This window comes from Ranitomeya imitator, chromosome 2 (assembly GCF_032444005.1).
Source record: "Ranitomeya imitator isolate aRanImi1 chromosome 2, aRanImi1.pri, whole genome shotgun sequence".
Taxonomy (NCBI): Eukaryota; Metazoa; Chordata; class Amphibia; order Anura; family Dendrobatidae; genus Ranitomeya; species Ranitomeya imitator.
In genome coordinates this window covers 503,455,977-503,482,251 of record NC_091283.1, presented here as the reverse complement: position 1 = coordinate 503,482,251, position 26,275 = coordinate 503,455,977, and the positions used below count along the sequence as shown (strand labels likewise).

General features: G+C 43.2%; 1 protein-coding gene across 2 annotated transcripts in view; it reads right to left on the bottom strand.

The window, feature by feature from the left end:
* Positions 1-14,390, bottom strand: part of LOC138664695 (collagen alpha-1(XV) chain-like) — a 47,667-nt gene extending 33,277 nt beyond the window's left edge. Inside the window, exons 1-5 of one of the 2 annotated variants that reach the window (XM_069751616.1) lie at positions 14,275-14,390; positions 7,677-8,290; positions 915-990; positions 562-647; positions 90-143 (exon numbers count right to left, since the gene is read on the bottom strand). In XM_069751616.1, the coding sequence (XP_069607717.1) occupies positions 90-143; positions 562-647; positions 915-990; positions 7,677-8,252 (792 nt within the window). In that variant the 5' untranslated portion in view covers positions 8,253-8,290; positions 14,275-14,390. Of the gene's footprint in view, positions 1-89; positions 144-561; positions 648-914; positions 991-7,676; positions 8,291-12,746; positions 12,967-14,274 lie in introns of those variants that run through there. The other variant, XM_069751614.1, reaches the window with a different exon arrangement.
* Positions 14,391-26,275: the final 11,885 nt, after the last annotated feature.

Below are 26,275 nucleotides of genomic sequence, written 5' to 3'. Positions count from 1 at the left end.
GTTCACTTTTAGTTAGGCAGTAACCCAAATGTTGGCCTTTATGTTCTAAATTTGTTTCTTCCTTAAATAGCACCCAATACATTACTGACCTTTGGTCCCTGGGGTCCTGGTAATATAGGACAAACACACTGAGAAATGTTGCCCTAAAGAAAGAAAGAAAACATTTTAAAATAATATCGTCTAATAGATAATATGGCATGTACCAGGGGATAGACAAGCCCTTTTGGTGCCCAATGCAGCATTTTTTTTTTTTTCAAGAATAGGCCCCTCTACTTTCAGTCCCCAAAGTTAAACATGACTGTCCAATGTACTATCCTATCAGTCTTGTTCTCCTAGTGTAATGCATGTCATTTTTACACATCTATATTCATATTTGTTTGTATAGTTGTTAATCATCAGCCACTCCGTTACGGCATCCAACTTGCTGTACAAGTATTCAAATTGTGCCCAAAAATCACATTAGTACGCGAGGTGGCCACTTCCTATTTCTCTAATGCTGGCTCCGTTATGTACAATATAACAGCATCAATTTTGTAGAAACATTCAGACACATTATATTACCTTTTGTGGACTTGTGTGAGACTCAGGTTTTCCCAGCATTCCCTCAGTCAGTGTGGGGTCTTCGTGCTCATTAAAATGCAGTGAACCTGGATAGATATTAAAGAACAGATCCTGTAGACAGTGCAGTTTTACTGATATTAGGAATATAAAAGAACATAAAAGACAAAGACAAAATAAAAAAATGGGAAGCAGGTAAGAAACAGAAAAGAGCCGTACAAATAGAATTCCACTGGCATGAAAAAGCACTCAACGCACTATGACAAAAAGTCATATTCCAATATCCCCAAACCTAAAGAAAACCATTATATGACATTTTTGTTAGATTTGAGTTGTATGATTTATTTTTCTCTTACCCATGTCCCTTCTGTCTGTCCTGAATACTTCTGTGTTAGATGGTAGCAGTAGTGTTTTTATTTCTTCAATGTTAACCTGCATAAAATAGGATATTATATTATTTCAGTTCATTAGTTGCTTCTTATTATTAATTTTTTATATACATGGACCTCCTGTCTCCCATCCAAACTTCTAAAATTCTGTGTGCCTGCAGCTACCACTAGGCAGATCTTATGGTTCCTCTATGGCACTGTAAAGGGAATCAGGAGTTTTGAAATTATGTATGAGATAGAAAAAACAGCGCACATGACTCCCTTTAAAATATATAGTACAGTTTCTTGTCCCATAAGTGCTGTATCCTAGCCTTACCACAATAACTAGGGTAAAGAGACAGTAGAGGATATTTACTTCGTATTAAGCTTCCCTGGGTTAACTCAACCAACTTTTATAAAATTAAAAAAGGAGTGAAAATTTGCAAATTTATGCACAAATTTAGAGAACTCCAAACTGACCTTTTTACACCATAAAAACAGAGTTAACCCCTACAGGACTCGGCCAATTTCCTTTTTTGCCTTTTCATTTTTTTCCTCTCCTACTTCCCAGAGCCATAACCTTTTTTTTTCTGTCCATATAAACGTATGTGAGCTTGTTTTTTTGGGGACTAGTTGTACTTCTGAATGGCACCATTCACTTTACCTCATAGTATACTGGAAAATGGCAAACAACTTCCAAGTGGGGAGAAATTGTGAAAAAAAAACACAATTTTGACATTGTTTTTTGGGAATTATTTTTACGGTGAACATTTTAAGGTAAAAATGACCTTGCAATATCATTCTGCTCATCAGTATGATTACGGCGACACCCAACATGTCCAGTTTTTTAAATTATTTTAGTGGTGAAAAAAATCAGAAGTTTTTAAAAATAAATTTTTGGTTGTGCTGGAATTTTCTGAGACTTTTACCATTTTAATTTCTTTGTCAATGGAGCTGGCTGATTGCCTATTTTTTGCAGGGCATGCCGACGTTTGTATTGATGCCATTTTGGGAGTGATGTAATGTTTTGATCGCTTGTTATAGCATTTTTTGCGATATTGCAGAGAACAAAAAAAAAAAACAATTTTGGCATTCTTGAATTTTTTATTCATTTATGATGTTTACCAAGCAGGTGAATAACTTCTATTTTTTGATAGATCAAACTTTTCTGAAAGTGGCGATACCACATACCGGTGTGTGTATTTCTTTTTAATTCCTTTATTTAATTAAGGAAAAAGTGGGTGAATTGAACTTTTAAGTTTTTTTTAAATGTTTTCAGATTTTTTTTAACCTTTTTTTCTTTTCTGTGTTCTTTTTAGTCCCTTTAGGGGACCTGAAGCTGTGATTGTCTGATCGCTTGTTCTATATACAGCAATGCCACAGCATTGCAGTATACAGTGAAAACCATAGTCTCCTTTGAAGCCAGGCCACATGCTGCATTTCATGGGAGTGCCATAGTGACAAGAATGGAGGTCTTCAACGGACCCCCTGCTGTCATAGCAACTCATTGGTGACCTGCGATCACGTCACAGGTGCAGTGATGGGCGCATGGAATGACGTGTCCCCATGATGGCGCATATTAAATGCCGCTGTCAGAGTTTGACAGTGGCATTTAAAAGGTTAACAAACTCATGTACAGCACCATGGAATCAATGGTGCTATATAAATAAATAATAATAATAACAATAGTGGGCAGCGAAAATCACCACCTGCAATTGTTAAAGTAACACACAGCCATTACCTGCTAAGTATGGGGAGGCCATACACCCGCTTCTGACTTGCTGAAATTCGGGTTCGTCTGGTTCAACCAAAACTTAGTTCAAAGTTTAGTTCTGGTACCAGAACTCTACCCGAACTTTAACCAGAACCCGAACCCCATAGAAGTCAATTATGGCCGGACTTTGATGTTGTAAATTGGTTGTAGAAAGAGCCAGGGGGTTGCCAAACAAACACTAAAATGAATTTCTGGGAGAAGTCTGTGTTCGAAGTTCAGCACCAGGCACTAGGTGATCGGTGCGAACCCCAAACTTTACTGTTCAGGGTCGCTCATCCCTATTCTCAATCTTATCCAGTAGCTATAAATGTGACATAATGAAATTTCGACTATAAAGATGTAACACGTGATGTGACATAACTATATAGGCGTTACTTTTAAACTTCAAAACAAGGTAGGTTAGAGGCAAAGGACCAGTGAGGAATTTTGAGAGGAAGCATCAGATTGGAAGGATATTTATAACTAGACTAGCTGAAGAGCCCGGCGTTGCCTGGGCATAGTAAATATCTGTGGTTAGTTATAGCACCTCACTTCTCTTATTTTCCCATCACGCCTCTCATTTTCCCCATCACATCTTTCATTTTCCCCCTCACATCTCTCATTTTCTCCCTCACACCTCTTATTTTCCCCCTCACTCCTCTTATTTTCCCCCTCACTCCTTTCATTCCCCCCTAACACTTGTCATTTCGACCTCACATCTGTCATTTTCCGATCACTCCACTATTTTCCCTCACTCCTCTCATTTTGCACTCACACTTTTTCATTTTCACCTCACACCTCTCATTCTTACCTCAGTATATACATATTTGTCATCTCCCTTATATATAGTATACACCTGTATGTCATCTCCTGTATATAGTATATACCTGTATGTCGTCTCCCCTGTATAAAGTATATACCTGCTGTATGTCATCTCCTTCTGTATATTGTATATACCTATGTGTCATCTCCTCCTGTATATAGTATATACCAGTATGTCATCTCTTCTGTATATAGTATATACCTGTACGTCATTTCCTCCTATATACATAGTATACCTGTATGTCATCTCCCCTGTATATAGTATATACCTGCTGTATGTCATCTCCTCCTGTATATACCTATGTGTCATCTCCTCTTTTATATAGCATATACCTGTATGTCATTTCCTTCTGTTTGAAGTATATACCTGTGTGTCATCTCCTGTATATAGTATATACCTGTAAGTCATCTCCTCCTGTATATAGTATATACCTGCTGTATGTCATCTCCTCTGGTATATACCTATGTGTCATCTCCTCTTTTATATAGCATATACCTGTATGTCATTTCCTTCTGTTTGAAGTATATACCTGTGTGTCATCTCCTGTATATAGTATATACCTGTAAGTCATCTCCTCCTGTATATAGTATATACCTGTATGTCATCTCCTCCTGTATATAGTATATACCCATGTGTCATCTCCTCCTGTATATAGTATATACCTGTGTGTCATCTGCTCCTGTATATACCTTCAGACGGAACCTGAAAACCCATCTCTTCAGGAACGCCTACAGCCTGCAAAAACCATTCTGCCGCCTCACCAACCGCCCGAGCTGCCGCCACGTCACCGACCACCCGAGCTGCCACCACATCACCGACCACCCGAGCTGCCGCCACGTCACCGACCACCCGAGCTGCCACCATGTCACCGACCAGCCGAGCTGCCACCACGACTCCCCGAGCTGCTGCCACGGCCACCCGAGCTGCCACCTCACCACCACCAGTGCTGCAGCACACCAACCTCCTGTCTCTTCCCCACTATCCTGAAGAATGTAAGTCCGCAAGATCAGGGTCCTCTCCCCTCTGTACCAGTCACTGTAAATTTGTTTACTGTTAACGATATCTATAACCCTGTATGTAACCTCTTTTCACATATACAGCACCATGGAATTAATGGTGCTATATAAATAAATAATAATAATAATTCCTGTGTGTCATCTCCCCTGTATATAGTATATACCTGTATGTCATCTCCTCCTGTTTATTGTATATATCTGTGTTTCATCTGCTCCTGTATATAGTATATACCTGTGTGTCATCTCCCCTGTATATAGTATATACCTGTATGTCATCTCCTCCTGTATATAATATATATCTGTGTGTCATCTCCTCCTGTATATAGTATATATCGGTGTGTTATCTCCTCCTGTATAAAAGGAGCAAGTTTTGTGCATGGCGAGTTTTGTGCATGGCGAGTTTTATGTGTGGTGCATTTTGAGTATGTGCAAGTTTTGTGTGAGGCAACTTTTGCATGTGTTGCAACTTTTGTGCATGTGGCAATTTTTCCGCGTGTGCAAGTTGCGTGTGGTGAGTTTTTCCTGAGGTGAGTTTTGCACATGTGGTGAGTTTTGCATGTGGCAAATTTTGTGCATGGCGAGTTTTGAGTGGCGACTTTTGTGTTTCGACTTTTATGTAGCGAGGTTGTTGTATGTGTGGTGAAATGTGTGCTGAGGGTGGTATATGTGTTCAAGCACGTGGTAGTGTGTGGCGTATTTTGTGTGTGTGTTCATATCCCTGTGTGGTGAGTATCCCATGTCGGGGTCCCACCGTAGCAACTGTACGGTATATACTCTTTGGCGCCATCGCTCTCATTCTTTAAGTCCCCCTTGTTCACATCTGGCAGCTGTCAATTTGCCTCCAACACTTTTCCTTTCACTTTTTCACCATTATGTAGATAGGGGCAAAATTGTTTGGTGAATTGGAACACGCAGGGTTAAAATTTCGCCTCACAACATAGTCTATGACGCTCTCTGGGTCCAGACGTGTGACTGTGCAAAATTTTGTGTCTGTAGCTGCGACGGTGCAGATGCCAATCCCGGACATACACACATACACACACACATTCAGCTTTATATATTAGATGGTGGCCCGATTCTAACGCATCGGGTATTGTAGAATATGTATGTACAGTAGTTTATTTATGAAGTAAGCGTGAGTGAACTATGTGGCACTGTGACTGACAGAACTTGTTCAGTAAACGTGATTGAACTACGTGGCACTGTGACTGACAGAACTTGTTCAGTAAACGTGAATGAACTACGTGGCACTATGACTGACAGAACTTGTTCAGTAAATGTGACTGAAATACGTGGCACTGTGACTGACAGAACTTGTTCAGTAAACGTGACTGAACTACGTGGCACTGTGACTGACAGAACTTGTTCAGTAAACGTGAGTGAACTACGTTGCGCTGTGAGTGGGGGTTAAATTCCGCGCCAACATTGCTGATTGGTCGCGGCCGGCTGGCGCGACCAATCAGCGACTTGGGATTTCCATTCCAGACAAACAGACAGAATTAAACGATTATATAGTAGATGTTGGTCAAAATACTTTTAAATTAAATCAAAGCACATAGAAAAAGAAAATAATAAATGTAAGCGTACTTGTCATTTTGACAGGGTAATAAGATGGTCTTGCTGCCTATTCCCACACAAGGGCTTTAAATTTCTTTTAGATCATATATGAGTCTGATATGTCCAGTCTAATAATTAAGTACGATAGTTCTTCTTAATTGGTATTCCGACAGCACAATAGGTGCTAAAACTTCCTTCCCCTCACTTCTAAGCATGCATTGCTCGTGCCATTGTCTAGTTACTTGCCTGCCCTGAACTGAAGGCTTATCTCTCTTTCATGCTTCTGTTTAGTTTTGCAGACAGGAGAGCAGGAGCAAAAACCACAGCTTCCTGCAATCTATGCAATGTCTTTGCAATGCAAGATACTTTGGGTAATAACATACTTTGACATTACATTTAGATGAGACAACACACTGATTAAAGCAACAGTGACCATTTAAAATAAAATATTGACATTAATGGCCGGTCTTTAGAATCATCTTAGAATTTATCAACAAAATGCAAATAAGATTGTGTTCTCCATCTTTGAAACCAGTTTTGTAAAAAATGTAGCACAAATGACATTGCAGGAAGGTTCAGTGTCCTGCTATGACATGCACAGGATTGTGCTACTATAACTGTATAACAAAGGAATGTGAAACTAAAGTGGTATACGAGTGGGTTGTTGCCTTATCTTTAAGACTTTGCTCCTTGTTCATTCTGGTAATAATGTCTGAGATTAGCATGACTGCAAAAATGTCTCCATTAAGGCTGGGTTTATTTATTAGACATGTAGAGTCATATAGTTCCTCAGAAAATAAATCCATTATAAATGTATCTTTTAAGTAAAAAACTTTCACAAGTTGTTTGTTATTTAACATTGTACAAATCAGTAAAAAGTGTCTGAAGCAATGGTTTAAAAACAATTTCTCCACTGCTTTGCTGAGATATGGAATTTGGAATGAAAATAGTGTCATAAAAAGGAATGTAAAGCAAACGTCCACAGAGAAGATCAAAAACAGGTATTTTCAGAGTAATCTGGTGAGACTTGATGTGTCTCACTCCCATAACTTTCTGTAATTTCGGTGCCATGAGAGATGGAGAGCTGCAGGATGGGAGCACAAGAGCAGTGAAGATCATAGAGTCATATCTTCATTCTTTTTACTCTGCAATACCTATAGTAGGTGTAGAGTGCTGTATGGGAAAAATGCTGCTCACACGATGATCTTCACTGCTTACAAACCGCGGCTCTACTCCTATCCCGACACTGTAATGACAAGAATTGACGAAAATAAGGGTTTCTCAGTGTGGTCAGGTGAGACACATCATGTTTCACCAGATCATGCTGAAAATGTCTGTTTTGGACCTTTTCTGTGGCATTTCCTTTTTTTATCCTCTATGTGGCTGCCTTCTTATGATTGGGGAGTCATAGAGGTGAAAAAAACAAATAACCCCAGAGAAGAATCTCTGTTACCACCCCGTTGGTTGAAGGAAAATTTGCATACTGGGCGCCCTAAAGTTCAAAAGCCCATATCTCAGCAAAACAATGGGAAAAGAAACGTGTTTCAATAAACACTTATTTTATGTCACTTTCTTTTGCTTTGGGAAATAAAGCGTGTTACCTTCGTCATTGATTTGCTATCAACATTATCTGTAGTAGATGGTATAGGAGGTGTTGTTTCTTTCTTAGTGGTGAGATGAGTAGTCTGCTCCTCAGCCTCAAGTTCTCGTGGGCTTTTAGTGGTGGGATGTGTAGTCTGCTCCTCAGCCTCTAGTTCTTGTGGGCTTATAGGGGTGAGATGTGTAGCCTGATTCTCAGTCTCCATTTCTGGTGGGTTTCCAGTTTGAGCATGGTGCTCTTGCTGCACTCTTCCATTCATATCAGATATATTTATGGAAAAAGATGGAGGCTCTGGTTTATCGTCTTCATCTATGATTGGAGATCTAGTTGAAAGATTGAAGCTTTTTGTGTCATCATCTTCCTCTATTGTATTTACAGAATTTTTGATGTCCTGTATTGTCTCCTTAAAAACTTTGAGGTCATCGTGCCCATCTTCATTCTCCTGCTTGCTTGTACATATCTGTGATTCTTCAGTTGTTCTTTTCAAAGCTGAAGTTTGTTTAATCATTGTAGTCTTTCTGACTTCTTCATGAGGTTCTTCACCATTAAAGTTCTCTAATTGAGAAGTCATTTCCATGTCATCCTCCCAGTCATCCTCGTCTTCTGGGTCTGTGTCTAGAAAAATTATATAAAAACATAACAGTTAAAGGAACAAGATCTGCCACTTAAATTTAAATGCCAAAGTCAGTAGGTCCACAACATATAAGATTGAAAAACTGCCACATACACATGAACATTAGCTTCAGCCACAAATGCATGTTTTTACAGTGGGTATATGCATGCTCTGTGTATTTTTACACAGTGCCTTATTTTTGCGGGAACAAACAAATTGGATGTTGTGACTGAACATAACCATTCTTCTCCCTCCCAGTTCATGTATCAGTGAAGCGTTTCACATTGAAAATATAATTTGAAAATGGTTTAACGAAGTTGTTCATTCACTGTATTCTAAAGATCAGAGCACGAGTTTCGCAGCAAGCATCACCGTTCCAATATGGAAATAAACATGGAGAGCGCAACAGATCTACCCTGTTTCCCCGAAAGTAGGACCCCCCCGAAAGTAAGACAGGGTGGGGGTTTCGGGGGGGTCCTCCAATGTAAGGCCTCCCCCGAATGTAAGGCAGGGTTGGGGGGGCCGCTGTGAAATGTAAGGCCCTTACCTTTGGGCCGCCGCTGTCCCCCATTGGGTCCCCAGGCTCCAGAGGTGTCCTCAGGTGCAGCTGGGCAGGTCCAGCGCTCATGGGGTTAACTCGCCGTGTTAACCCCCCAATCCGCCCAGCTCAACAGCTCATTGGCCGCCCCTGCTCCCCACGTCACCGCCGGCCCCCGGCTCGAGCGCTGATTGGCCAATCAGCTCGAGTGCTGATTGGCCCAGCAGCTTGGGCTGTAATTGGCCGCCCCAGCCCCACGTCACCGCTGTTTCCCTGCTGATTGGCACAGCATTCCCTGCAGCACAGGCCTTCCGCACCCACAGCCGCACCGCAGAGGAAAACGTCCAGCATTTAAAAACCAAGTAGGGAAACATGTACTGTATAGGGTATGGGGCTGTGTGCAGTGGGATACGGCACTGTTATGGGGTATGGGGCTGTGTGCATTGGGATACGGCACTGTTATGGTATGCAGGCAGAGGGTATACGGCAATTACCGTACAGTACCGTACCGTAGTGTGTTACTGTTACCGTACTTTGATTTGTTGTCTGCTTTCCAGTTGAACGGTGTAACGTTAAGTACTGTACTGAATTTGAAAATAGTCATTTTTTTTTTCGGCTAATGTAAGACCTCCCCCGAAAGTAAGACAGGGTGGGACTTTTTGGGGTAAAATTAATGTAAGACAGGGTCTTACTTTCGGGGAAACACGGTAACTGAGGATCGAGAGGCTCCAAGTGCATTATTAGCAGGCAGAGAGGGAGCGGTCGAGTTTTTTACAGAGTGTAACTACAAGGATGAACTAGAATTAATCAGCACAAAAATGCTGGAATCCAAGATATACTCTTTGGCAGAAAGAGAAATTAGTTTATATTGGACAATAAAATCTTTAAAATCATATACTGAATGTAATCGAGTCCCACGAGGACTCAGAGTCTATAAAGACATCTCACAATTTAAAGATGACCCCACATTCTTAAAAGCTTGGGAAGAAATTCATCTAGAGTGCTCACAAAAATTACTGTTGCTGGTGGTGGAACAAAATGAAAAGGACTATGATTTGATATGCGAACAATTGAAAAAATCGAAACAGGAATTATCCTCCCGTATTAGTAAGGAAAATTTTAAAAACTTTGAGAAAAAATTGGAAAAAAAGCTAACTGTGATTCAAATGGAAACCAAAGAAAAGAAAAAAGAAAAATTCCTCCGGGATAAGAGGGACTTCGAAATGGGGCAGATTTTCTCATGGAATAGAAATGGTACTAAAAAACTGTTCAATAAAAATCGCTCCAGAAAATTCACCACAAAAAAATCGAAAATAGTGAAAGATGGCTGGATCACTGACTCTGATTCCAGTACAGCTGAGGACTTTAATGAAGAGTTACCATCTACCTCAAAGCCCACCCTGAATCCTATCATCCCTTTAGAAAGAAAAAAATCAGACGGGGAGGGAGAAAAAAGCACGGTAAAAAAACGCAAACAAGTTTCGATGAATGAACAAAGCGCCACAAAGGACAACGAAGAAGCCCTACAAATTATAAATCTAACAAAAAAATCACTGACAATACATCAGGAGAAAGTACTGTCAAGAGGCTTGAACTTCTGCCTTCCAGAACCCTTCGATTTATGCGACTTCAAAGTGGACTTATTTAAAAGCATAAGAAAGTTACATTTATATACGGTAAATACTTTTGCAAAAACAGCTTCGAGAGAGCTTCTATCTTGGTCGCCACAGACAGTCCAGCAGAGATTAGTTCCCTAGGTTTCATGGCTTATTCTACCATGGATCCGACGGACGTAGAAATGACACATTTATTAATAAATTTAAGTGGGAACGGTCAGGATTCAGATGAAAGAGCGCCAATACCCCCGACTAGTACAGAATTTGATCCATTCAAGGGAGGAGTTAGATCAAAATGGATGCCGCCAATCTCACCAGGGAATACAATAGATCTATTCCAAGACCTGGTAATCAAAGATATAGAGGCAATGTTATATAAAAAACCACTAAAAAATTTAAAAACACAGGAAGAAAAAGCCCTAAAAGAGATACAAATGTGGAATGATACCATCATTAGGAGGGCGGATTAAGGCGGAAACATTGTTCTATTAGAAAGATCTTAGAAGAAGCACTATCCCAACTAGATGACACAGAAACCTACATTAAATTAGACGGCAACCCCACAAATAGATTTAAAGAAAAATTGAGGAGCCTAATAAGAAAATATGTGGAAAAGGGGACTTTAACAAGAAGGAGAGCGGAAAAATTAATGCCAGAGCTTCCTAAATTCGCACAGTGGTACAGCATCCCCAAAATTCACAAAAATGCGGAAAAACCGCCAGGACGCCCAATAATCTCGGGCAAAGAATCAGTGACCGAACCTTTATCACAGTTTTTAGATTGGCTACTAAAACCTCTGCTGTTAAAAATTCCCTCTTTCGTAAAGGATTCAGGAGATTTTCTCCTGGCCCTTAAAGACTTTCAATGGCAACCTACATTTGCTCTGGCATCAATAGATATTGTAAACCTTTACACTAGAATCCCACAACAAAAAGGCTTGGAGGCAGTCCATCACATTCTAATGAATACAAATAAAGACGCCAATTTTATTTATTTTGTGCTGGATAGTCTGGAGTTCGTTTTATCACACAATGCTTTCAAGTTCATGGAGAGATGGTATCTTCAAAAAGTTGGTACCGCGATGGGTACTCCGGTGGCGTGCGTCTTCGCAAATCTGTTTCTAGCAGCTTTTGAGAGGTACGTCACCGGACCCCAGAACCCATACCTTCGGCAAGATTGCCTTGTGCAGGCATGTACTACGGAGGACAGAGAATGAACTTCAATCCAATATTGCAGCCAGCATGCAGCCAGCGGGTAAGGAAAGGGTGAATCAAACACCCCAAAAACCCCGCCTCCATGGCTGAAGATTGTTCCCTCCAAATTCAGGTGACAGTGTCCCTTTAAATGCCTCTGTCAGCGGCATTTAACTAGTTAATAGCAGCGGGTGAATCGCGATTCCACCCACCGCTATTGCGGACACATGTCAGCTGTTCAAAACAGCTGACATGTCCGGGCTTTGATGCGGGCTCACCGCCGGAGCCCACATCAAAGCGAGAGTTCTGACCTCGGATGTACTATCCTGTCCGAGGTCAGAAAGGGGTTAAAGGGTACTTGCCCACGATCCGGAATAGCAGCATTTTGGATGCAACTCACCTGTGCTGCTTCCAAAACGCTGCGTTCTACAAGCACAGTGGATGGGACATATAGAAATCCCATGCCCACTATGCTTCTATTTGATGCTGCGTAAACTCACCTGCAGATCGGGTTTACGAGCCGTGGCGTGTCAATTGCTGTTTTAGAGACTATCGTCTTCGCAACATAAATTTCCACAATAGAATGTATTGGATGAGGTAAATCCACATTACACTGCGTCAAAAGTGCTGCTATTTCCTGATCCTGGGCACATATATGCAAAGTAGTGGAAACCCCCTATTAATGAGCCCAGGGAGGTGAAATGGTCTGGTCTCTAGCCAGACCATTAACTTTAATGAGCACTATGGAATGCTCTAGTTCAATGTGGGCTACAAAGGAATCAGTCATTTACTGTTCTGTTACCCAACAGATTACAGCTGTATGAGGCGAGTTTCAACACCAGCCTATCGTCAAAGTAGACAACCCCTTTTATAATTTTACTTATGTTTTGTGTCAACTCAAGTTCTGTCTTCTAAAGAATTACAGATGAAAATGTTTGGATGATAGTAGAACTTGTTGCAACAGGTTTATCCAGAACAAAAATGGTTAACTCAACATAATCTGGACCTCATAATTAATAATGAGAAAGTCATACTTCTCATCTTCTATCACATCTATGGAGATCCCACGGAAGTCAGTAATACATACAGCTGTCATGTTCCCATTCCGTACCTGTTTCTTCTGGAATGTTACGTACAGTTGTGGTTGCTTCCTTGGCTCTGTTGCCACCAAATAGTATCCACTGTGCCTGTGCTGGTACTACTGGTCCTTCCAGTATAAAAATCAGTAGCAGAACAGTCCTGTAGCCAGGTCCTGCCATTGCAGGAAAGGCTGATTTTCAAACAGTCCTATGGTTGATAGACTTCTTTCTCGTGTCAGTGCAACATGACTGTCTCAATAACCTTTGGCACTTGGTGCTCTTATCTTTTTCTAGACTATAGGAGCACACACCCTGAGCTCACCCTCCATCAGATAAGGTCATAGGATGCAAAAGAAGCCCTTTCCCCAGTTACACTTACCTGTACAAACAGATAGATGCCGCGCTAGCAAATGTGGAAAACAATATCACTTATGGGTTATAGCACACGATAACCGACTAAAAGCAATAAACAAAGACAGAAAGCAAACAGACAAAACTCCCCGTGGATTCACGTCAGTGGAACCCCCTGACCCAGAAACAGATACTCCCCCCACCACTATAGTACCGCACCAGCAGCACAGTCTATCCTGCAATGAGTTAAGTGCCAATATCTCTAACTTACCAATGGTATGACTGACACAGCTAAGTGCGGGTCCGCGTTGCGTGAGGGTAGATGTGCCTCTGTCCAATGTAAACCGCCAAGGGTTCCGGCGTGGTGCGCGTCAGATGACGCTATGCAGCATACCTCAGGGATGCCCCGGCCGGTAGCATTCCCCGGATACCGCACACAAAAACAACAATGGCCGATAGGCTCCTCCTACCTAGTGACGTCACCTGCAGTAAGGAGCGCTGGATCGCTCAAAAAAGGGAGGGGAGAGGGTTTAAACCAACGCGTTTCAAAGACCCTGAGGAAGAAGAGCGCTGCTCTTTGAAACGCGTTGGTTTAAACCCTCTCCCCTCCCTTTTTTGAGCGATCCAGCGCTCCTTACTGCAGGTGACGTCACTAGGTAGGAGGAGCCTATCGGCCATTGTTGTTTTTGTGTGCGGTATACGGGGAATGCTACCGGCCGGGGCATCCCTGAGGTACGCTGCATAGCGTCATCTGACGCGCACCACGCCGGAACCCTTGGCGGTTTACATTGGACAGAGGCACATCTACCCTCACGCAACGCGGACCCGCACTTAGCTGTGTCAGTCATACCATTGGTAAGTTAGAGATATTGGCACTTAACTCATTGCAGGATAGACTGTGCTGCTGGTGCGGTACTATAGTGGTGGGGGGAGTATCTGTTTCTGGGTCAGGGGGTTCCACTGACGTGAATCCACGGGGAGTTTTGTCTGTTTGCTTTCTGTCTTTGTTTATTGCTTTTAGTCGGTTATCGTGTGCTATAACCCATAAGTGATATTGTTTTCCACATTTGCTAGCGCGGCATCTATCTGTTTGTTTTTTGGTTTATATTGTTACACAGGGGGGCCCTACCCTGACTGATGCCAGCAGCTGCAATATCACTAGGCAGTTTCTCTGGGTGAGCGCCAGTGTTTATAATATAGTACACTTACCTGTATTTAGTTATTGCAGATTTGCACGTGGAGCTCCCCCATGGGGCCTTGGGGTACTCGGTACCGGGTCCTTCGGTTCACAGGGGGGTTGTCACGGTGGCTGACCCGGTCCGTGGTCCTGGGACATCCGTGTAAAAGGGAAAGGCCTTTAATGGGGAAATGTTCATGACGCCACCTATGGTATTCGGTCAGGGTGACCGACGCTGCTTTAAGGGGTCCGCTGGGGTGATGTTATGGCAGCTAGATGGTATACCTTCCCACAGGTGAAGAAGGTCCCCAGGACTTCCCAGTAAGTAGATGGTGGATGGTGAATGGTGAGAGGCACAGAGAAGAACGAGGACACAAGGTTGCAGTCTCTTTACCTTTACTGAAGACTTCAGCATCCACAGTCCAGGGCACCAGATCACAGGGCAGGCAGAGTCCGGCCGGTTTGGAGGCAAGTCCAGAGTCCCCTTGTCCAGGTGGAAATCAGTAGCCTTCCCTTGCGCTGCAGTGTTGTAGTTCCTTGCTGCCTAAGGCTTCACATAAGGTCCTCACAGATGTAATATCTTTCTCTCTGTCCCCCATATAGGATAGGACATACCCGTATGACTGGTGGCTAGAGGCTGTTTATAGGGACTCTAGCACGCCTCCAAAGGTTGCCACCGTGCCTCCTGGGTGTATGGGCGCACTCCCCCCGTTAAATCCAGTACTCCTGGACTGGGAAAAGAAAACAACAGTTTACAGGTTAGCAAAAGACATACAAATTTTGAAATGCTATAAAAAAAATTAATATAACTGATTCTTCCCTTTATGGGAGGTGAGGACTCTTGAACGTTGCATAACAAAACATATTTACATTGTGGATCCACCTCTAGGAACAATCTAACTATGTAAAGCGACGACCCTTACGGGTATACTATCTATTAAGGCTTCAAAGTGCAAATCAACATCTTATTACTTTTATTCTTCCTCAAGTGCAAAGTTTTCTGTCCAACCCCCGCGGGTTACTTTATTTTCTCTATTTTATTCAAGAGTGTATCAGGATATCAGTACTCACTATCAGCTATATAGAAACATCATTCTAACTAGATTCAAGTTTCAGCTTTCAAGACTATATACTATATTAACTCTTTAAGATATTTTAGCACAGTGCAACTAGCAAACATTCCCTTTAAGGATTTAAACAATATTCAAGTCTCTTTTACTGAGGTAGTGCAAAGTATCAATACTCAAGTCAGACAATAACGCTGTAACAGCAGGAACGAAGTGAGGGATCCGTTATTAACCTCCAACGTTGGGTTTTGGTGGGCTATAAGGCGTGTATTGAGACCCAAAATCCTGCCGTGCCAAACGGGTTTTTCTTCAGGTCTCTGTAAAACAGAGCAGTTCTCACAACAAGATTAGAAACAGTCTCTTTTAGAAGCAGTCTCTATAAAAGCTTCCTTTGTAAAACCAGTAGGATGCACCTTTAAGAAGGTGCAAACTATTTACAAGCAAGTCCAGCCCTACCCACGCCGGCAAGTGGGCAGAACCAAGGTGCACCTTGTGGGTGCCAACTATGTGCAATGGAAAGTGTGTGGACCATTCACTGTCTATGATCCAAATGTCCTTTAAATAGAAGATAACTGTGCAAAACACAGGATCCCTTTAACATGGGACCCCTTTAAAGAATATCCCAGGTTGGGTTTAAGTAGTAAAAAGAGTTGAATAACTATATATAGTCGTTTTCAGGTTTTCTGTGGTTTATTATAGCAGTTGGCAGGACACCAGCCAGTATCGAACACTTCCTGGCCTGGGAAGGTGGGTATCTGGATCTTCTTCTGGTTCCAAGTAACCGTCATGGGTTTGTCTCTCATGTATGGTCAAGTCATTAGCTGCTATCAATGTTCGTGTAGCTTGAGTACGGATGTCAGCTATTGCATTTGCTACAGCAGTTGACTCAGTGGTGGTGATTATGCACACAGTAGTTGTAGTGTTGGTTTGAGGGGTTGCTGGCTCTGTAACTGGAGGAATAATGGTGGTATCAGCTTTGACACTAGGTGGCGCTGTGGTGAGTGCGCGTTTCCTAACATTTTGAGCGCACCAGCCCTTTTCATCCTTGTGTCAGGTGTAGGTCACATGATCCCCTCTGCATAGATCCCGTTTAAGATCTCCATCAATGACACAGTGTACCTTTCCGTGGGATCGTTTTCAAGTCTACCATATGTATCTTTATCATCAAGGATTAATTTACACATTCCCACATATTTCTGATGGTCAAGGATGACCAAATTGCCTCCTTTATCGGATGGCATCACTATGATTTTATCATTCTTTTCCAATTTCTCTAAGGCCTCCCATTCCTCACTGCTCAAATTTGGCGGTAGGTCAACGTTCCCTCGGCCAATCTTTTTCAAGTCATCCTCGACCACCTTGACAAAGATATCAATGTTAGTGTAATCACCTGGAGGAGGCATTTTATTACTTTTCAGTTTGAGGTCAGTATGTGGACCCAACCCCCTACTTCTTTCATTATCCTCCAATAGGTCTAACAAGACATTAACCCCCTCCAAATCATCTTCAGATATCCCAAGTTCCAAACACTGCTGTCTATTGTGTAAAGAAAAAAATTTCTTCCACCTTAGCTTACGGCAGAAAAGATTTATGTCTTTGACCCATGAAAAGGTGTTAAACCATGTCGTAGGAACAAACGTTAATCCCTTCTTTAAAACACTGATCTCTCCAGATGACAAAACATGACTGCTAAGGTTTATGATCTGATTATCATCATATGCGACTCTTAAACTCGTTTCCTCAGATCGTACCCCATGGGGGCCCTCTGCTCTTAAAAAAAAGAAGAAGAGGAAGAGGAGGAAAAGGATGAAGATGCTGGGGCTGAAGATCTGGTAGAGGCTCCGAAACCATTGGCTCCATTCATTTGGTTTGGAAAGCCCTGGTGTTGTGAATTCTGCTTTTGGGTTCCCTCCAGTGGTTGTAGGTGGGAATGCAGTTGTCCCTGAGTCGCAGTCCTGGCCAGGTGTATCTGCTGATTGCAGTTCTGACTGGGATATTTAGGTGTGCAGGATTCATTAGTCCTTGCCAGTTGTCCATGGTTCTGGGAGGTTTTGGATCTTTGTCTGGTTCCTCCAGCCTTGCTGCCATTTCAGCAAAGATAAGTGTCTGGTTTTTGTTTCTGTGGCACACATGCTGTGTGCTTAATAATTCTGTGCTATTCATTTGTTTTCTCTTGTCCAGCTTAGATTGAGTCAGTGTTTTTCTCTGTCTTGCTGGATTCTCTGGAGTTGCAGATATACGCTCCACATCTTTAGTTAGATGGTGGAGTTTTTTGTATTTTCTGCTGTGGATATTTTTGGACGGGTTTTAATACTGACTGCTTAGTATTCTATCCTATCCTTTCCTATTTTAGCTAGAGTGGCCTCTTTTGCTAAATCCTGTTTCCTGCCTGTGTGTGTCTTTTTCCTCTACTACTCACAGTCAATATTTGTGGGGGGCTGCCTATCCTTTGGGGTTCTGCTCTGAGGTAAGGTAGTATTCCTATTTTCATCTATAGGGGTATTTAGTCCTCCGGCTGTGTCGAGGTGTCTAGGATTTGTTAGGCACACCCCACGGCTACTTCTAGTTGCAGTGATAAGTTCAGGATTTGCGGTCAGTATAGTTTCCACCAACTCCAGAGAAAGTTCCATGCGGCTCCAATGTCACCGAATCATAACAGTACAACTGGCCGATAATGAGTTAAATGCAGCTCAGAAGAAGGGAAGAAAGGTGTTGAGCCATTTTTTTTTTCTGTCTCTTCTCTTCCCTCTTTTTCTCTGGGTGGCTGAGGAGTCTTGTGCTAGCATGGATATTCAGGAATTAGCTTCTCGTGTGGACCAGCTTGCTGCTAGGGTACAGGGTATTTCTGATTATATTGTTCAGACTCCTGTTTTAGAGCCGAAGATTCCTACTCCTGATTTGTTTTTTGGTGACAGGCCCAAATTTTTGAGTTTTAAAAACAACTGTAAACTGTTTTTTGCTCTGAGACCTCGATCCTCTGGTGATTCCATTCAGCAGGTTAAAATCATCATCTCCCTGCTGCGTGGCGATCCACAGGATTGGGAATTTTCCCTGGAATCAGGGAATCCGGCTTTGCTTAATGTAGACTCCTTTTTTCAGGCTTTGGGATTATTATATGATGAACCTAATTCTGTGGATCAAGCGGAGAAGACCTTGTTGGCCCTGTCTCAGGGTCAAGAGGCGGCAGCATTGTATTGTCAGAAATTTAGGAAATGGTCTGTGTTGACTAAATGGAATGATGATGCTTTGGCGGCAATTTTCAGAAAGGGTCTTTCTGAATCCGTTAAAGATGTTATGGTGGGGTTTCCCACACCTTTTGGTCTGAGTGATTCTATGTCTCTGGCAATTCAGATTGACCGGCGCTTGCGGGAGCGCAGAACTGTGCGCGCTGTGGCGTTGTCCTCAGAGCAGATTCCTGAGCCAATGCAGTGTGATAGGATTCTGTCTAGAATGGAACGACAAGGTTTCAGATGTCAGAATAGGTTGTGTTATTATTGTGACGATGCTTCTCATGTCATTTCAGTCTGCCCTAAGCGGACAAAGAGGATCGCTAGTTCATTTACCATCAGTACTGTACAACCTAAATTTCTGTTATCTGTGTCCTTGATCTGCTCATTGTCATCATTTTCTGTCATGGCGTTTGTGGATTCAGGCGCCGCCTTGAACTTAATGGACTTTGAATTTGCCAGGCGTTGTGGTTTTTCCTTGCAGCCTTTGCAGAACCCTATTCCATTAAGGGGTATTGATGCTACACCTTTGGCTAAAAATAAGCCCCAGTTTTGGACACAGGTGACCATGCGCATGGCGCCAGCCCATCAGGAAGATTGTCGATTTCTGGTGTTGCATAATTTGCATGATGCTATCGTGCTGGGTTTTCCGTGGTTGCAGGTACATAATCCTGTGTTGGACTGGAAGTCTATGTCTGTGACTAGTTGGGGTTGTCAGGGGATTCATAATGATGTTCCTTTGATGTCAATCTCCTCTTCTTCCTCTTCTGAAATTCCTAAGTTTTTGTCTGATTTTCAGGATGTATTCGATGAGCCCAAATCCAGTTCCCTTCCACCGCACAGGGACTGTGATTGTGCTATTGACTTGATTCCAGGCTATAAGTTTCCTAAAGGCCGACTTTTCAACCTGTCGGTGCCTGAACATACCGCCATGCGGAATTATATTAAGGAGTCTTTGGCGAAAGGGCATATTCGGCCATCTTCTTCACCGTTGGGAGCGGGATTTTTTTTTGTTGCTAAGAAGGATGGCTCCTTGAGACCCTGTATTGATTATCGCCTCTTGAATAAGATCACGGTCAAGTTTCAATACCCTTTACCTTTGCTTTCTGATTTGTTTGCTAGGATTAAGGGGGCTAGTTGGTATACTAAGATTGACCTTCGGGGGGCATATAATCTTGTTCGTATTAAGCAGGGTGATGAATGGAAAACTGCGTTTAATACGCCCGAAGGTCATTTTGAATATCTTGTGATGCCATTCGGGCTCACTAATGCTCCATCTGTTTTTCAGTCCTTCATGCATGATATCTTCCGGACTTATCTTGATAAATTCTTGATTGTATATTTGGACGATATTTTGATTTTTTCCGATGATTGGGAGTCTCATGTGCAACAGGTCAGGATGGTGTTTCAGATCCTTCGTGGCAATGCTTTGTTTGTGAAGGGGTCTAAGTGTCTCTTTGGGGCGCAGAAGGTTTCTTTTTTGGGCTTCATTTTTTCTCCCTCATCTATGGAGATGGATCCGGCTAAGGTTCAGGCCATTCATGATTGGATTCAACCCTCATCCGTGAAGAGCCTTCAGAAATTTTTGGGTTTTGCTAATTTTTATCGCCGTTTCATTGCTAATTTCTCTAGCGTGGTTAAACCCTTGACTGATTTGATGAAGAAAGGCGCTGATGTGGCGAATTGGTCCTCTGCGGCTGTCTCTGCCTTTCAGGAGCTTAAACGTCGATTTACTTCTGCTCCGGTGTTGCGTCAACCGGATGTTTCTCTTCCGTTTCAGGTTGAGATTGACGCTTCTGAGATTCGGGCAGGGGCCGTTTTGTCTCAGAGGGATCCTGTTGGTTCCTTGATGAAACCGTGTGCCTTCTTTTCTCATAAGTTTTCTCCTGCTGAACGCAATTATGATGTCGGCAATCGGGAGTTGTTGGCTATGAAGTGGGCGTTTGAGGAGTGGCGATTGAGGGAGCTAAGCACCGTATTGTGGTCTTGACCGATCATAAGAATCTGATTTACCTCGAGTCTGCCAAGCGGCTGAATCCTAGACAGGTTCGATAGTCCTTGTTTTTTTCCCGTTTTGATTTCGTAGTTTCGTATCTTCCGGGTTCTAAGAATATTAAGGCTGATGCCCTCTCTAGGAGTTTTTTGCCTGATTCTCCTGAGGTCCTTGAACCGGTCGGCATTCTGAAAGAAGGGGTGGTCCTTTCTGCCATTTCCCCTGATTTACGAAGGGTTCTTCAGGAATTTCAGGCTGACAGACCTGACCGCTGTCCAGTGGGGAAACTGTTTGTTCCTGACAGATGGACTAGTAGAGTGATTTCTGAGGTTCACTGTTCTGTGTTGGCTGGTCATCCTGGTATTTTTGGTACAAGAGATTTGGTTGGTAGGTCCTTTTGGTGGCCTTCTTTGTCACGTGATGTGCGTTCTTTTGTGCAGTCCTGTGGGACTTGTGCGCGGGCCAAGCCTTGTTGTTCCCGTGCTAGTGGGTTGCTTTTGCCATTGCCAGTTCCTGAGAGGCCATGGACGCATATTTCGATGGATTTTATTTCTGATCTTCCGGTTTCCCAGAAGATGTCTGTTATCTGGGTTGTTTGTGACCGGTTCTCTAAGATGGTTCATTTGGTGCCTTTGCCTAAATTGCCTTCCTCTTCTGATTTGGTTCCGTTGTTTTTTCAGCATGTGGTTCGTTTGCATGGTATTCCGGAGAATATTGTGTCCGACAGAGGTTCCCAGTTTGTTTCAAGGTTTTGGCGGGCCTTTTGTGCTAGGCTGGGCATTGATTTGTCTTTTTCTTCTGCATTTCATCCTCAGACAAATGGCCAGACCGAGCGAACTAATCAGACTTTGGAGACTTATTTGAGATGCTTTGTGTCTGCTGATCAGGATGATTGGGTGGCCTTCTTGCCATTGGCCGAGTTTGCCCTTAATAATCGGGCTAGTTCGGCTACTTTGGTTTCGCCTTTCTTTTGTAATTTTGGTTTTCATCCTCGTTTTTCTTCTGGGCAGGTTGAGCCTTCTGACTGTCCTGGTGTGGATTCTGTGGTTGACAGGTTGCAGCAGATTTGGACTCATGTGGTGGACAATTTGGTGTTGTCTCAGGAGGAGGCTCAACGTTTTGCTAACCGTCGTCGGTGTGTTGGTTCCCGGCTTCGGGTTGGGGATCTGGTCTGGTTGTCTTCCCGTCATGTTCCTATGAAGGTTTCTTCCCCTAAGTTTAAGCCTCGGTTTATTGGTCCTTATAAGATTTCTGAGATTATTAATCCGGTGTCTTTTTGTTTGGCGCTTCCTGCCTCCTTTGCTATCCATAATGTCTTCCATAGATCTTTATTGCGGAAATATGTGGTGCCCGTTGTTCCCTCTGTTGATCCTCCGGCCCCTGTGTTGGTTGATGGAGAGTTGGAGTATGTGGTTGAGAAGATTTTGGATTCTCGTTTTTCGAGGTGGAGGCTTCAGTACCTTGTCAAGTGGAAGGGTTATGGCCAGGAGGATAATTCTTGGGTTTTTGCCTCTGATGTCCATGCTGCTGATTTGGTCCGTGCCTTTCATCTGGCTCATTCTGATCGTCCTGGGGCCCTGGTGAGGGTTCGGTGACCCCTCCTCAAGGGAGGGGTACTGTTGTGAATTCTGCTTTTGGGTTCCCTCCAGTGGTTGTAGGTGGGAATGCAGTTGTCCCTGAGTCGCAGTCCTGGCCAGGTGTATCTGCTGATTGCAGGATTCATTAGTGCTTGCCAATTGTCCATGGTTCTGGGAGGTTTTGGATCTTTGTCTGGTTCCTCCAGCCTTGCTGCCATTTCAGCAAAGATAAGTGTCTGGTTTTTGTTTCTGTGGCACACATGCTGTGTGCTTAATAATTCTGTGCTATTCATTTGTTTTCTCTTGTCCAGCTTAGATTGAGTCAGTGTTTTTCTCTGTCTTGCTGGATTCTCTGGAGTTGCAGATATACGCTCCACATCTTTAGTTAGATGGTGGAGTTTTTTGTATTTTCTGCTGTGGATATTTTTGGAAGGGTTTTAATACTGACCGCTTAGTATTCTATCCTATCCTTTCCTATTTTAGCTAGAGTGGCCTCTTTTGCTAAATCCTGTTTCCTGCCTGTGTGTGTCTTTTTCCTCTACTACTCACAGTCAATATTTGTGGGGGGCTGCCTGTCCTTTGGGGTTCTGCTCTGAGGTAAGGTAGTATTCCTATTTTCATCTATAGGGGTATTTAGTCCTCCGGCTGTGTCGAGGTGTCTAGGATTTGTTAGGCACACCCCACGGCTACTTCTAGTTGCGGTGATAAGTTCAGGATTTGCAGTCAGTATAGTTTCCACCAACTCCAGAGAAAGTTCCATGCGGCTCCAAGGTCATCGAATCATAACACCCTGGTCCCGATCCCTGCCCCCTTGATACCTACCCATATAACCTCTCTGTTTCTGCCATCTCCCCTTATGTGACGAGGGACCCCCTCTCCCTCTTTGTCTCCAATGTGTTCCTGTCCTCTCTGTATCAGAACTGTTGTGAATTCTGTTGTCAAGCTCCCTCCTGTGGTCATGAATGGTACTTTGGCTGGTTCTGTCCATGGGTTTCCTCTGGTGGTCGTGAGTGGGGCTGCGGCTTCTGAGGTTCCTTCCACAGGTGACGAGGTTAATTCGTTAGCTGGCTGCTCTATTTAACTCCACCTAGATAATTGCTCCATGCCACCTGTCAATGTTCCAGTATTGGTCTAGTTCACTCCTGGATCGTTCTTGTGACCTGTCTTCCCAACAGAAGCTTAGTTCCTGCTTGTTTTTCTCTGGTTTGCTATTTTTCTGTCCAGCTTGCTATTTTGATTGTTGTCTTGCTTGCTGGAAGCTCTGGGACCCAGAGGGACCTCTGCGTGGTCTTTTTGTAGTTTTTTGTGCTGACCGCAAAGCTACCTTTCCTATCCTCTGTCTGTTCAGTAAGTCGGGCCTCACTTTGCTAAATCTATTTCATCTCTGTGTTTGTAATTTTCATCTTTACTCACAGTCATTATATGTGGGGGGCTGCCTTTTCCTTTGGGGAATTTCTCTGAGGCAAGGTAGGCTTTATTTTTCTATCTTTAGGGCTAGCTAGTTCCTTAGGCTGTGTCGAGTTGCATAGGGAGCGTTAGGAGCAATCCACGGCTATTTCTAGTGTGTTTGATAGGATTAGGGATTGCGATCAGCAGAGTTCCCACGTCTCAGAGTTCGTCCTTTATTATCCGTAACTATCAGGTCATTCCGTGTGCTCTTAACCACCAGGTCCATTATTGTCCTGACCACCAGGTCATAACAGTACAGGTGGTCCAAAGTACTAATGCATCTCAATAGAGGGATAAGAGAAGTTCTGAGACCATTTTTTTTTCTTTGCAGTGTGTTTTGCCCCTCTTTTCCCCTTTACCTCTGGGTGGTTCAGGATACAGGTGTAGATATGGACATTCAAGGTCTGTCCTCTTGTATGGATAATCTCACTGCAAGGGTACAAAACATTCAAGATTTTGTGGTTCAGAATCCAATGTTAGAGCCTAGGATTCCAATTACTGATTTGTTTTTTGGGGATAGATCTAAGTTTCTGAATTTCAAAAATAATTGTAAATTGTTTCTTGCTTTGAAACCTCGCTCCTCAGGTGACCCTGTTCAACAAGTGAAAATCATTATTTCTTTGTTATGTGGCGACCCTCAAGACTGGGCATTTTCCCTTGCGCCAGGAGATCCGGCATTGCGTGATGTTGATGCATTTTTTCTGGCGCTCGGATTGCTTTATGATGAACCTAATTCAGTGGATCAGGCAGAGAAAATCTTGCTGGCTCTGTGTCAGGGTCAGGATGAGGTAGAGATATATTGTCAGAAGTTTAGGAAGTGGTCTGTACTCACTCAGTGGAATGAATGTGCCCTGGCAGCAATTTTCAGAAAGGGTCTCTCTGAAGCCCTTAAGGATGTCATGGTGGGATTTCCCATGCCTGCTGGTCTGAATGAGTCTATGTCTTTGGCCATTCAGATCGATCGACGCTTACGTGAGCCTAAAGCTGTGCACCATTTGGCGGTATTATCTGAGCATAGACCAGAGCCTATGCAATGTGATAGGACTTTGACCAGAGCTGAACTGCAAGAACTGTTGTGAATTCTGTGGCAGAGCTCCCTCCTGTGGTCACAAGTGGTACTTCAGCTGATTCTCTCTGTGAGCTTCCGTTGGTGGAGGAAAGTGGTACTGCGGCTTCTGAGTTTCCTTCCTCAGGTGATGTGGTGAAGTCGTTAGGTGCTGCTCTATTTAACTCCACCTAGTGCTTTGATCCTGGCCTCCAGTCAATGTTCTAGTATTGGACCTGTTTCCTCCTGGATCGTTCCTGTGGCCTGCTGCTCTGCATAGCTAAGTTCCTCTTTGCTATTTGTTTGCTGTTTTTTTCTGTCCAGCTTGTCAATTTGTTTTTTTCTGCTTGCTGGAAGCTCTGGGACGCAGAGGGTGTACCTCCGTGCCGTTAGTTCGGTGCGGAGGGTCTTTTTGCCCCCTTTGCGTGGTTTTTGTAGGGTTTTGTGTTGACCGCAAAGTTACCTTTCCTATCCTCGCTCTGTTCAGAAAGTTGGGCCTCACTTTGCTAAATCTATTTCATCTCTACGTTTGTCTTTTCATCTTAACTCACAGTCATTATATGTGGGGGCTGCCTTTTCCTTTGGGGTATTTCTCTGAAGCAAGGTAGGCTTATTTTCTATCTTCAGGCTAGCTAGTTTCTCAGGCTGTGCCGAGTTGCATAGGGAGCGTTAGGCGCAATCCACGGCTGCCTTTAGTGTGGTTGGAGAGGATTAGTGATTGCGGTCAACAGAGTTCCAACGTCTCAGAGCTCATTCTTGTTTTTTGGGTTATTGCCAGGTCACTGTATGTGCGCTGACCTCTATGTCCATTGTGGTACTGAATTACCGTTCATAACAGTACTGGAGGCCCAAAGTACTAATGATTCTCAATAGAGGGAAAAAAGAAGTTCTGAGACCATTTTTTTTCTCTGCACTGTGTTTTGCCTTTTTTTTCCCCTAGACATTTGGGTGGTTCAGGACACAGGTGTAGCAATGGACATTAAAGGTCTGTCTTCATGTGTGGATCAGCTCACGGCAAGAGTACAAAGTATTCAAGACTTTGTGATTCAGAATTCTATGTTAGAACCGAGAATTCCTATTCCTGATTTGTTTTTTGGAGATAGAACTAAATTTCTGAGTTTCAAAAATAATTGTAAACTATTTCTGGCTTTGAAACCTCGCTCCTCTGGTGACCCAGTTCAACAAGTTAGGATCGTTATTTCTTTTTTGCGTGGCGACCCTCAGGACTGGGCATTTTCTCTTGCGTCAGGAGATCCTGCATTAAGTAATGTCGATGCGTTTTTCCTGGCGCTCGGATTGCTGTACGATGAGCCTAATTCTGTGGATCAGGCAGAGAAAAATTTGCTGGCTCTGTGTCAGGGTCAGGATGAAATAGAGATTTATTGTCAGAAATTTAGAAAGTGGTCCGTACTCACTCAGTGGAATGAAGGTGCGCTCGCAGCTATTTTCAGAAAAGGTCTCTCTGAAGCCCTTAAGGATGTCATGGTGGGATTTCCTATGCCTGCTGGTCTGAATGAGTCTATGTCTTTGGCCATTCAGATCGGTCGACGCTTGCGCGAGCGTAAATCTGTGCACCATTTGGCGGTATTACCTGAGCTTAAACCTGAGCCTATGCAGTGCGATAGGACTTTGACCAGAGTTGAACGGCAAGAACACAGACGTCTGAATGGGCTGT